General features: G+C 52.4%; 5 protein-coding genes across 5 annotated transcripts; 2 read left to right on the top strand and 3 right to left on the bottom strand.

Annotated features, from left to right (window-relative positions):
* Positions 1-1,014: 1,014 nt before the first annotated feature.
* On the top strand, positions 1,015-2,767 carry Z519_00227 (uncharacterized protein; the record flags this gene model as incomplete). Its single annotated transcript, XM_016757986.1, has 2 exons — positions 1,015-2,499; positions 2,639-2,767. 2 exons carry the CDS (start codon positions 1,015-1,017, stop codon positions 2,765-2,767), a joined length of 1,614 nt encoding a protein of 537 aa, XP_016625235.1.
* A 345-nt stretch (positions 2,768-3,112) lies between these two features.
* Positions 3,113-4,313, bottom strand: Z519_00226 (uncharacterized protein; the record flags this gene model as incomplete). Its single annotated transcript, XM_016757985.1, has 5 exons — positions 3,113-3,298; positions 3,356-3,465; positions 3,523-3,581; positions 3,728-3,994; positions 4,120-4,313. 5 exons carry the CDS (start codon positions 4,311-4,313, stop codon positions 3,113-3,115), a joined length of 816 nt encoding a protein of 271 aa, XP_016625234.1.
* A 1,177-nt stretch (positions 4,314-5,490) lies between these two features.
* Z519_00225 (uncharacterized protein) lies at positions 5,491-6,555 on the top strand (the record flags this gene model as incomplete). The annotated part of the gene is made up of 1 exon (XM_016757984.1): positions 5,491-6,555. The coding sequence occupies one exon, from the start codon at positions 5,491-5,493 to the stop codon at positions 6,553-6,555; it is 1,065 nt and encodes a 354-aa protein (XP_016625233.1).
* A 1,871-nt stretch (positions 6,556-8,426) lies between these two features.
* On the bottom strand, positions 8,427-9,611 carry Z519_00224 (uncharacterized protein; the record flags this gene model as incomplete). Its single annotated transcript, XM_016757983.1, has 1 exon — positions 8,427-9,611. The coding sequence occupies one exon, from the start codon at positions 9,609-9,611 to the stop codon at positions 8,427-8,429; it is 1,185 nt and encodes a 394-aa protein (XP_016625232.1).
* Positions 9,612-10,124: 513 nt separating this feature from the next.
* Positions 10,125-12,246, bottom strand: Z519_00223 (uncharacterized protein; the record flags this gene model as incomplete). Its single annotated transcript, XM_016757982.1, has 3 exons — positions 10,125-11,024; positions 11,351-12,089; positions 12,149-12,246. The coding sequence occupies 3 exons, from the start codon at positions 12,244-12,246 to the stop codon at positions 10,125-10,127; spliced, it is 1,737 nt and encodes a 578-aa protein (XP_016625231.1).
* Between the last annotated feature and the right edge of the window lie 747 nt (positions 12,247-12,993).

The following is a 12,993-nucleotide window of genomic DNA, read 5'->3' as shown; positions in this document are numbered from 1 at the left end:
AACCTCGCCCATGCTTGTCTTCTCAGGCCTGGCGGTCGCTTCCCGAAGGACCTCAAGACCTGGGACGGCACCATTCAGTCATGGAGTTGCATTTGTGGACCAAACCAATGAGAGAAGTTGCCGAAAGCCATGGTGCTTCCGATGGAACTCCCCAGATTTCCGACCCCACAACACCTTGCCGACTCCATCTCTCCATCCGATACTATCAAGTCATGCAGGGGTGAAGAGGGATAAACCGTTCGTCTAAGGCAATGACCATCTTTCAACATGGAGAAGGTCTCGGCAATGCGGAGGATTCTGGGGTAGCTGAGTCGGTCTAACTCGCTCATCCTTTATGCGGACACCTTGCCTTACAATGGCGTATCGAGTTGATCCAGACCGCGCGGCCGATCTTACATTCGATACTGCACTTAGAGATTTTCGTCTGCTTTGCATGATTCGCGCTGTCGCCGCAGGGACCTTGATAACCGCACTATCGCGAGCGTCCCTCCATTTCTACTACAAACGTGCAGGCTGACTGGCTTCATTTCCAGCGAGAGAAACACCACAATCGAACATGTCTCATGATAGCGTCCGTCTCCCAAATGAAGTGATCCTTCGGATGGCTTCGGGACAAGTCTACTGGTCGGGAAGGCGTCATATATTGCTGATATTTGTTGAGGATTCTGAAACTCTAGCAGAACTTATCGACCGATCCTGCTTCAATTCGGCCTGGCATCCACTTGCACAAGTGGGGTGTGTTGGGGTCCGGGGTTTCTGATATCGTCTTCGCACGGGGCCTTCCTATGCCTTCCTCGGGAATGCCATTGATTGGGCAGACAATTGAGTTCACCAAGCTGCCTCTCAATAGCATCCGGTATTTAAAGTATTGAGTCCTTGGAATTGAAATTCAACATGTGCTCCCAGAGAGGCCCACGCTTGCCCCAGAACGCCTTCAAAGTCTTTTGTTTCTATTCTTCTTGAACACTTTGATTTCAGATCCGAACTGCTGCGGTCATCCTAGAAGCACCTAAAATGGGGTCTCTTCCTCCTCCAATTGAGCTGGATGCGCTCGTTGTCGGAGCTGGTTTTGGTGGGGTCTACCAGTTGAAAAGACTACGCGAAGAAGGTTACAAGGTCAAGCTCGTGGACAATGCCTCGAGCTGGGGCGGTGTATGGTACTGGAACCGATACCCAGGCGCCCGTGTGGATAGCACGATTCCTCACTACGAATTCTCGGATCCTTTGCTCTGGAAAGAGTGGCGTTGGAAGCAGCGATTCCCCGGAAGTGCAGAACTTCGAGATTACTTCGCATTTGTCGCCGAGAAATGGGATCTAGATAGGGATGCCCAGTTCAACACCTTGGTTACAGCGGCCTCCTGGGATGACGAAACCGCCAAATGGCACGTAACCACTCAGACAGGCCAACAGTTTATTGCAAGATACTTACTTTTGAATACCGGGTTCTCGGCAAAGAGACATATCCCTAACTGGCCGGGCATCGAGAAGTTTCGCGGCACTTTTGTTCATCCTTCCTATTGGCCCAAAGAAGAGCCCGATCTAAAAGGCAAGAATATCGCCGTGATTGGAACTGGGTCGACTGGTGTCCAGCTTGCTCAGGAATTGAGTAAAGTGGCCAAAGACTTTGTGCTGTTCCAGCGAACCCCGAATCTGGCACTCCCGATGAAACAAATCGAGTATACTGGCGACGAACAGACTATTCCTCACAAGCAGTATCCAGACCTCTTTGCCGGACGGTCAAATAGCTTTAGTGGGTTTTCGTTCAACTTTTTGCCGCGGGCAACCTTCGACGACACGCCGGAGCAAAGGAGACAGACGTATGAAGACCTGTGGGCCAAGGGCGACTTCCACTTCTGGCTTGCGACCTACTACGATATGCTCTTCACTGAAGAAGCCAACAAAGAAGCGTATGACTTCTGGAAAGCCAAGGTGCGCGCGCGAATTCAGGACCCTGATCTCCAAGAGTCGTTGGCCCCAGAGATGCAGCCGCACGCGTTCGGATGTAAGCGCATCTCGTTAGAGAACGGCTTCTACGAGATCTTCAACCAGCCCAATGCCACGCTGGTGGACATGAAGAGGACGCCGATCGTCGAGTTCACGGAACGCGGCATCAGGACCGTCGGCAGAGAGTTTGAGCTCGACTACATCATCTGTGCAACGGGCTTCGACGCCATCACGGGCGGGCTGAAACAGATCGACATCACCGGCGTGGCTGACCAGAAGCTCGCCCAGAAGTGGGAAAAGGGCACAAAGACGTACCTGGGTCTCTGCGTCGCGGGCTTCCCCAACATGTTCTTCACCTACGGGCCCCAGGCCCCGACGGCCTTCTGCAACGGCCCAACCTGTGCCGAGCTGCAGGGCGAGTGGATCGTGCAGATGGTCAAGGACATGGACAGCGCGGGCCTGACCAAGATCGAGGCCAGATCCGACGTCGAGGACCAGTGGGCGCAGGATATCTGGAAGCTCGCCAACGCGACGTTGCTGCCAACGACTAAATCGGTATGTCGGCCGTGAGTTTTCGCTTTCACCGTGGTTCACTTTTCCGCCCTTGCCTTTCTCACTCCCCTGATTGACCATATCTGGCCTTCTTCGGATGGCGGTCGCTCTATACCAGTATCCCTTGCTAACGATGTCGCAGTGGTACATGGGTGACAATATTCCCGGCAAGCCGAGGGAGCCGCTCATCTACCTTGGCGGCGTGCCAAACTACTACAAGACCATCAATGACTGCGCGCAGGAAGGTTATAAAGGATTTGTGCGCGCGTAGGATAGAAAGAATGCAGAGACAGGCAGACACAGTCTTCTTGTGTGAAAGGTAGTTCGGCAATTCCATCATCACCATACCAGTAATCTCTGCTCCCTTGCGATGCAATGCCATATGCTATGTGATGCAGCTTTTGTCAATGTGCCGAGTCCTTCCACCGTCGAGAAGCTGTTTCCTTCTTCGTCGAAACGCCTATGTCCATCCAGCACTCCATCCAGGCCGCCGCTAATGGTACAGGGTATCTATCACCAATGCCTCGTCATCTCGTGTTTATTTCCCGTGTAAGAACCATGCTGCCTGCCTCCGAAGAAAGGACAACAGGCCAGGCCAGCCCACCTGGTTGATTGATCACTGTCCATTCTGTGCAGCACCGCCAACCATCTTTCTCAACTCGTACTCTCGCGTAAAGTTGGTCTTGAGGACGTCGAGGTCATGGACCAGGTCGCGGGAGCTGGCCAGCACGGCTTCCTTGGGGGTGATCTCGCCGTCGGTCTGGACTCGAAGTTCAAATTTGGCAAAGAGAGGATGCGGGACCTGCGACAGTCGCGTCAGAATTCCTCGTGGTTCGTTTTTCTCCCCCTCATGACTTACTCGATAGGCAGCAAAGGTGACATGGCTGTTTTTAAGAAGCTTGTCGCGGAGAAGGTTGGCGAGGGTGTGGTCTTCCTTGTTGAAGGTGAAGATAGTAGTGTTTGGAGTACCTGAATGGTTGTCATTAACCGGGTAAGAAATACATGCACACCGACGTATGAACCCACGGGTGTCGATCTTCTCTTCAATTTTCTTCTCATCGTCTCCAAGGAGGAAAGCCTCAGTGCTGTAGAACAAGAATTAGCCAATGTCAGCCTGCAACTCGAACGCAGAAAGCAGTAAACAGATCAGGCAGCAGGCACTCGTGGGTGTTCAGGCAAGAAATCTGTAGAGGACGCAATCCAGATATCGTCTGCTTTTGTAGTTGCGCACCATTCTTGTCTGTTGATCTCGTCGTGGTGCATTTGCTCCATTGCGAAAAACTGGTATCGAAGGTTCGCGGGGTGACGTCTCCAAGCATGGCCATCTATTGGGTAGCCGCCCGGTCCGGCACCAGGGTACGGACTTTGCGAGGGGCGTGATTTGGCTGGCGACAGAGAAAGCGGATCAAGTACAGACGGCGGACCAGGATCTTCCGTATCGGTCATTTCGACAACGTCCTTGCAGCTGGCCTTGGATTCCGTGACCGTAACCCCATTACTATGATATTGTGTCAAACAGGTCGAGGTATCCTTGGTCGGTCCAAGTCTAGGTCCAGGTCCCAGAAATGATCCAGAGTCCAGAGGCCAGAGCAGGCGCGACCGTGGGGGGCTGAAGAAACTTACGTGCCTGGGATGTTGACACTATTGGTGTCAACACCAGAATTGACTCCCAAGTGCTTATTCTTTGGATGGTTGGGCCAAACTTGACTTTCAACCGGGACGAGGTGGCCAGAGGACATTCGTTTTGGGGAGAGAGTAGGCCTGGGAGGGGTCTTGTCTCCTGTGGTCGCAGCCTGGCTGGGGAAAGTATCCGACATGATGATGACAGTTTTCTCTGACAGGAAGAGCTTGCAATGCGGTCCACAGAAAGGATCGAGGATCAAGGATAAGTTGCTGGGGAGGCAGTGGACGGCAGAGGTGAGGTCTGAATTCAGGTCGGAGTGAATGGCGCCAAGACCCAGCTTCTTCGAGGCAGCCGGTTTTCCGGGAAGACATCACGGCAGCCAACGAGACATTTACGAGAAATGTCGTCCAAATGATTCTTCCATATCGCTGGAGCTGAAACGGAAGGGTTGAAACGGTCGGAAGATGTTTGCTCTCTGGTTTGTTTCCTTGTGCGCATCTCAAACCCCGTCGGGATTCCCTTCTTCTCGATTTCAAAACGGCGAAATCCAACCAAACAACAAGAGAGCACAAGGGGAAAAAGATGCGAAACAACTCAGAACGTACCGATCAGGGGCGTTCATGTCGTCAAATCAAGCGAGAAAATATCCAAAAGGTTCCAAAAGGGATTAGGAAAAGTAAGAGATTCCAAGTTAAATGTGTCAGGGAAAAAGGCGAGGTTGGAAGATGGTCAGGATCTTTTATGAGGAGTCGTCTCAGTGGGTTGAGGAGATGGCACTAGGGCCCCAAGGATGTAAAGCGACGGCGATTTAAATAATAATGATGAGATGGAAGCGGGTGAGGTCCTCATCTGTCTCCTTGGGCCCAGCCTCATTCATTTGAAAAGTTGGACTCGATGAATCGGTCGACCAACAAGAGAAACTTGCCAAGTCCCACGTGACTGTCGAATTCATCGCCTTGACTCCCCCAACTCCCCATATGCACTCCAACTACCAGCTTCTCCGCGGCACCAGTGGCACCAGCGGCACGAAGCATTAGTCTTCCACCTGTTCCCGGTACTCGAAAATCTATTGGGATGGCCCATTCCAAGCTACTCGGCCCTGTGGAAGCTTCTATTTGCTGGCCGCGGGCTCGGGCAACGCCATCACGCCTTTTGCATTACGAAAACGGTGGTCAAGCTGCTGCACTTCAGCCTGTACGCGGAGATTTGCAAATGGACTGCGTATCGTCCGTCATTAAAACGGCAAAGAAAGCAAAGAGCTCCTTTCAGTTGATCTTTTGTAAGTCATTTTTCTTTTCTGCCCAGGGGCTACCTCCTGTGCAATATCGTCACGAATCACGACCCTCTTCTCCTCAGCACCTGTCTCAGCCATGCCCTCCAACATCCTTCACAATGACTATCCATGGACATCCCCCGATCTCCCCTTGGTAGTATCCGCACCTATGATGAAAATCACAATGGGGCGTCTGGCAGTCTCTGTCTCCGCAAATGGCGGCATCGGCTTCCTGGCGGGAGGATTCGACCTCTCGTCCCTCCTGCAAAATCTTTCGGAAGCGGCAGAATATGCCAAATCCACCAATGTGCCCCTTCACAACGGCTTACTGCCCATCGGGGTGGGTGTTCAAAACTGGGGGAGCTCCCTCCCACTGCTGACCGAGGCCCTCGAGGCACATCCCGTCGCCGCAGTATGGTTCTTCGCACCCAAACACCTCTCCGATCTCCTCGACTGGGCGAAGTCCATCCGGCAGCTCACTCACGACCGCACCAAAATCTGGGTCCAGGTCGGCACGGTGGCCGAGGCGATAGAAGTAGCCAAGACGACGAAACCAGATGTCTTGATTGCGCAGGGCTCCGATTCGGGTGGTCACGGGCTCGCGCAGAGAGCGAGTCTGCTCACGCTTTTGCCCGAAGTGAGAGACGCGTTTGATCAGGGGGGTATTGATATCCCTGTCCTTGCGGCTGGCGGAATAATGGACGGAAGAGGGGCTGCCGCGGCATTGACCCTGGGGGCAGATGGTGTATGTCTGGGGACGAGGTTTCTCGCGTGTCCGGAAGCGGTCATTGCGAAAGGTTATCAAGACGAAGTGTTGCGGGTCACCGATGGCGGCACCAGTACCGTCGCAACCACCATTTACGACGTCGTTAGAGGGATCCACGGATGGCCGCCGGCCTACATTGGCAGGGGCGTGGCGAACCGGACTTATCTAGACGCAGTCTACGGCGGCATGGGAGACACGGAGAACGTGGAGCTCTACAACGAGGCGATCAAGATGGGCGACGCCGGCTGGGGTCCCGAAGGGAGGATGACCACTTACGCAGGCACGGGGATAGGATTGGTCAGAGAGGTCCTCCCGGCGGGAGATATTGTGAAAAGCGTCCAGCAAGAGGCGATCCAGGTTTTGCAGAAGTCGGCTTCGAGATACGACACGAGGTGAATGAAACATGATTGATTTGTCCTGTGTCTTTCTCTCTTAGTCATTGAATCGATCGACCGATCGATCGCCAGATTGTCTCGAATTGTTTTGTTTTGTTTTGTTTTGTTTTCGTTTGATAGGTGAATGTAGGCCTGCGCGTAACTTCTTTGAGCCACCAACTTCAAGCTCCTGGCGGAGTTTTGGGGGGCATTGTATACCACCTATTGCCTACGTGTCTTCAATCGACTCTTATCTCCAAGGAAACAATGTGGACGGGCTGTGCACACCCTGTTCCGACAGTGACGGCTTCTTTCGCTGCCGGTTTCGTCGCCACTTTTGCGCGCCGTGTTTTCCCCTTTCCCCCAACCCCCGAGAGCGTGGTGATTTCTTTGCAAAACCTAGTGGTATGCTCAAGACGCTGTCGCGGGGACTGGACCTTCTCCGCCGGGTATCAACTATGTCCAGAATCAGCGGATCGGCTATGCAAAGAGTAAAGTAGTGCGCAGACTTGGAGCAGCGCGGATGTAATTGGGTGAGCGAAAGGAGAAAAGAGAGGAAGGAGAGAACCCGGTTGATGATAGGTTTGTGGAGGGGAATCCCCTTCGCCGACTGAGAAGAAGTGTGCACCGGTGCTCGAACACACAGCTCTCACGTACCATGCAGATGTTATTCCCATTCAGTAGGATCTTGGGTAATCGCGTTTGCGCGCCGGTGTAGTCGCTTGTTCAGTAATGTCAGCCTTAGTTCGTTCAAAAGCTCCGACCAAGGGTGAAATGGGTGAGTGGACGAAGGTATGCCGATGAAGGCGAGGAGAAGGAAGAAGACCTACAACTCAATCACGTCTTCAAGCACCATGTCTTCACACACGAGAACGAAAGATGCACGGTTAGCTGCTGTAACCCCTTGCTTCCCGCTTTGCCATATTTGATTTCTGGCGTACGGTATTATGCCAGCGGAGGCAGCCTGGTCGATGACTTACTGACATAGTCGTCGAACCCGATTAATGTACCAGCGAATTCTGCCGACCGGAGATGAAGTGTTAGTTAGTCAATACACGGAATTGAGATTGGAAAATGTAATGCACGTGTCTCGGGCCAAAGATGGAGGCGGAGGTTGAATCTGCACCAGATGCCAGGGAGGAGACTAGATTATATCCGTTGTCGAAAACGCCGATGGCTTGCCTTGGAATCCTCATGTACCATGATCTGAGTTGGGAAGCCCATACCTTTGTCGCCCTTCATAACGATCCAAATCCTCGAGCCGACGCACTTGTCGATCAATTCTGCCCCCCGAAATGTGGTTAGCTTCTGTCTATTGCGAACCTCCACCGAGAGGAGACACGGTTGAGACATAATGGAATAATACCTAAGGGGAGTAACTGTGATGCCATGGGCGGCGGTTTGGCGGTAAACATGGCTTCGTGGAGAAGGAGGAAATCTGTGGGCCTTATATTAAGACGTATTCAGCAGACTGTAAGCCGGGCTAACAAGGTCTCGGACAGGATCATGAGGTCTGTGAGGGAGGACGTTGCGGAAATCAAACAATAAAAGTGACAGAAGTCGATGTCGAGGCTGTAAAATGAGAAGAGCCTTGCGCCAAGGCCGGAACGGCAAAATATGGAGCCGGCCGGGCGACGAGCACTGGGACTGGCGGGTTTCTCGGAGGTGGTGAAGGGGATTTCGTGGGAGGTGACGGCACAATTCAATGTGAACATGATAATCTCAGTGCATTATGTATACCTGTTATGATTATGAACGGGATCCTGATTTTTTATTCGCCATAGACTTGCCCAACGCCGCGCTTTTGTTGCATAATGCAATGGTGCTTGGGGAAGTGAACACCCCTCCCCCGGGGGGCGAACCAAGCCCCTCCGTGCATCATTATCAATATCGTTACTCGTCATTCATGATGGTTGAATTATATTTGCCTCTCGACCAGTCCCAAGGGTCTCCTCCTGGAACACAGAGACCCAGCCGCCAGAAATAGTCTCGGTGGGCAAAGAAGAGTTGCCAAAATTTATAGCGCCGCCCTATCGCCCACATTTCCTCGATGCCGGAGGCCGCATTGTCAGCTTGCCGGGTCGCAGTTCTTACCTTCTCGGTCGAGACGCTATCGGCAATGCAAGCGGGATCCTCGTCGCCCACACAATGCTGTACGTCAGCACGAGTGGGAGGCAGCGAGGGTTTGGAGATGTAGATCTCGCCAGCATGCATTCTGTACCCCCATTCTTCCAGTGGTAAAAGCGGGACTGGATCATCCACATGTGTCACTCTTCGGTATGTCCACTCATCCGGTGTGGTGGTGTTCAGGTTGAAACGTTTATCAATGAACTGATTCAGCGCCAGATTCCCGACCCGTGGCTCTCCAAAGGTTGTGACATGAGGCTGCCATCCTCTTGCTTGAAACTCGAGAGACGCCAACGCTGCAACGGCCCCTCCTAGCGAATGGCCTACCAGCACCAGTTCATAATCTGGGTAGGTTTTCAGGGCCACTTCCACATGGGGGATAATTGTGCAGCGGGTGTTTCGCCAAGACGTCATGAAGCCCGAATGTACAGTGCAATTGGGACACTCGACCCGAACCACACTTCTTTTCTCCGGTTGTTTCAGCAGTTGTGGAAGTATCGGGCCCGTTTCATTCTGCGACCCATCGGTTGTGCAGAACGAATCATTATCTCTGTCGGAGGGGAAAGGAGCATATTCGGATGGGTTTGTGGACAGGTCTGCGATGGTGTTTGCGATGGAATATGTCCCGCGGAAGGCGACGATGACTCGTTTCGGGAAGGGAGGGTGCGACAGGGCGATGTAGCCAGAGGAATCGGACAGAAGAGGACCGGTGTTCCAGGTGGTAACGAGTTCGAAACCCTCGAAGTCGCTACATCGGCTAAGGCATTTGAACGGCTTTTGTATGCCAGTCGTCCCGACACAGTAGGATATGTCGACAATGCGAGCGAGCTCTTCTAGGGACTCAAAGGTCTGCTGGGAGATTTCTTTGTCGCTTGCCAGTAAATGCGCCGGAAACGCTCCAGCTACCGCTATTAGTGCGCATGCCCAGAAACCAATCCGCAGGCCGAGCATTGGAAAGTGCGATCATGCAGGAAAAGAGAGCGAGGTGGTCGCGCCGTACATGGGGAAGAGAGGCCAGAACGAAGCCCGACATCAATCATCCAAAATCTAAGAGGCAAAGAAGTCGAGTCGCATGAGGTCCGGGCGGGTGCGGCTTTGGGGAGAAATCGAAGTGGTTGTGCTCACATGACATTTGACGTCACAGCCCTGGTACCCCTTGTTCCTGGCGGCTGCTGCCGCTCCATCCTCCATCCTCGCCTCCATATCCACTTGCCGACATTCCCCGAGGCTACCAGCAATCCTATCTGACACACCCATTTCTGTCTTACGATCCCAACTGTAACAGTATGGAGATAATGGCCCGATGCGGGGACTCCACAGCACACATGACCAAGGGGACGATTTCCTACTGGACCAAGAGGATTGGACAAGCAACAAGCGGTCGAGGAAAGGAACGGTACCCCCGGGGTTGGATCCCGACATCTTGATCTTATATAGTTTCTGATTGCGAACGAGGACAAAGACTCATAGTTGAGTCCCTCCCTCCTCATCACCGAGACTCTCGGGATCACTAACTTCATCGTCTTCGTCGTCAAAGTTCGCAAAATCATCAGCTTGTTCTTCGTTGCTCTCATCTTCTGCTTCCTCGTCATCACTGGGCAATGACTCCTGTTCTGCACTGGCATCAAGTGAACTCTCACCACTCATTGCGAGTTGCTCGGCCTTCCTTTTGCTGGGCATCTCGCCTAGCCGGCCTTCCCTTCCTTCAATCACTTCTGTTGAAGGATCGCCATTCACTCCATCCTCTCCGTCTTTCTTTGGCGGGGGTGTGAACCAAGGAATCTTCCCCCGCAGAAAATCATTGAGAACCATCTTGGCAACACCATCCACATCGGGTTCGCCGCCTTTCAGTAGCCTCCCACCTTTTCTTGCCAAAATACTGAGAAACTCAACTGGGTCGTCGCTATAATCTGCGGCTTTGATATCGTAGGTCCGCTCAATATGTCGGGTCTTCGTCCGCCGTAGAACAGCCTCAACATACTGTGCGGGATGTTCGACATTCTCCACCCGGACCACCCCACGGAGGAGGATGTCTTCTTCGGTGTCGCCTTGGCTGGGTGGAACCACCCCCGGACAATCAATCAAGTAGATTCTCTTCATCAACGTGATGTATTGCCAGACTTTGGTCTCGCCCGGAATTGGGGCAACTGTGCAAACTCGCTTCTTTCGTAGTGTATTGATGATCGAGGATTTGCCGGTATTCGGATATCCAATAAAACCTACCGAGATTTGTTTTCTCGACGAATGGAGCGTCGAAAATTGTCGCAACAACGTGATCAGCGAACCTTTCCCAAAGGAGTTCGTCATCGATGCATGAAATGCCAGCGTAGGATATTCTTTTGAGAGCAATCTTGTCCATTGAGCCTGAAATTGAGGGGTTAGCAGAGTTGTGTGAGACATTACTAAGAGACGTGCTATAGATAAAGAAAGCAAACCTCAACTCAAACGAAACACGCCGTGCACTCTGTGACGGATATGCTTCCAAGACGGATGCAGTTGTCGGAGACCACCCCATGAGGGTGGCGAGCGCGGCTTGATGTACCAAAGCTGTAACAGGCTACTTTCATTGAGGAATGGTTGCGAGAGAACGCAGAAAGGAGCCTTGACTTAGCGATGGAGCGGGGAATATTTTCTTCGCGTGTAGATGTGTGACTGCCAGAACTTTGAACGAAAGAAGGACGAGAACTCACCGCTATGCTCGTCGGTACCAAATCGCATTTGTTCAATACGAACACCAAATGCTTATGTGGTGCCTCCTCTCGGATATATTTTTCCACGCTCCTACACCTTGTGCCCTCGGGATCTCGAGCGTCCAGCACATGAATAACGACATCGGAGGAGTCGATGACCTTGTACAGTTCGTTCCATATCCTTTTGCTTTGGCCTTTTGAAAATATCGGTTCGCGGGCACTGGTGAGTTCACCGTCTTGTTGTCCCTGCATTTGTTCGGCCGTTTGCCCGCTCAAGAGCTTGTTCTCTTCCAGTCGCTCGAGGTAGTCGTCGTGCATTTTCACCGACTCGTCAGCCAAATCTGCAACAGAGCTTGCGCTCAGCTTCACACGCTTTCGCTGTGACTTTGGCCCAAAGGTGTCGGCGAATGGAGCAGACTCCACCGCAATCTTCGCTTGATGTTGTTTTATCCCATTCTTAGTATTCTCTGCGTCTCGAATCAAGCTCATAGGTAGTTTGTTCGTCTTAAGAAGGACCTGGTAGGGATCGGCTGCTCGCTCTGCCACAGCCTGTCTGAAAGAGTCCAGCGCATCTTGAGATATGACTCTCGTATTTCCAAACCACTTTCGATGTGGCTCAACTCGGGCCTTGGGGATTTCGCGGGACTGGTACGAGGCAGCTTTCGTGATCTTCCCCTCGGCATTCCGCTGAGCTTTGCCGTCTTTCAGCATGTTCAAGGTCTTGAGTTTTTTGGCATTGCTGAGAATGGTCCGTTAGCATGGACCGTCCAAGTTGTGCCCACCCCGATCTGGACGCACCGATAGAAGTTCTCGCCCTTGACTTTGACGTTTGCCATTCCGTCAGTCGATTGCCCCTGCCGCTCACGGCGGGCGGCTTCTTTCTTTCGAGCACCCATCTTCGTCAAAAGCGACTCCGGCGAAGGGGGAACAAAAGCAAAACGCAGGCAAGGCCTGGCAGTCGAGAAGTCCGTTACGGAGGAATAATTGGCAGAAAAGTTGAAATTTTCGGTTGAACTTCGGTGGAGCGACTCTGGCCCTTGGGCCTTGGCAGCGAGGCAGTCAGTGACAGAGGCCAAGAGATGTAATGACCGTCAGGCTGCACCCCCTTTTGTCATTTCCCTCAACTGCCAAACCAGCTGCGCAAACCATTGATCTCTTCGGACACCACCGCCGCATCTTGATCTGGTCTACCTCGTAAGAGGCACGATATTTACCCCCTTCGATCTTCTGATAATAGACCAGAGGCCCCGTGGAATATAGTCCTCACAGTGACTACGGCTCTTTCTTCCTCTGAAAATTGGAAAAGTGTTGTGAGATAGTAAGCGAGAACAAGAGCGCTGTGGAATGGGGATGCTATCCCAGAGTTGAGAAATTAGGTCGCGAGTGTATGGAAAAATATGTCACCCTGTTTATCACGAATGATGAAGATCTAGCCTCGTTGGTCTCTATACTGGGTGAGCATTCGACAATGCCACTGTTCATTCTCCAGGTCACGACTCTTTTCCAAGTCACGCCACACGCAAATCCAACATTCGACATTCTACCTGATCTATCTTCGATCGAAATAATGTTATATATACACCCCTTTCCACTTTTGACCGTGCTGCAGCCCTCGCTTGGAGAATTTCGCATCTTTTTGCATG

The sequence above is a fragment of the Cladophialophora bantiana genome (genome assembly GCF_000835475.1).
Source record: "Cladophialophora bantiana CBS 173.52 unplaced genomic scaffold supercont1.1, whole genome shotgun sequence".
Taxonomy (NCBI): domain Eukaryota; kingdom Fungi; phylum Ascomycota; class Eurotiomycetes; order Chaetothyriales; family Herpotrichiellaceae; genus Cladophialophora; species Cladophialophora bantiana.
This window is presented reverse-complemented; position numbering and strand designations above follow the sequence as displayed.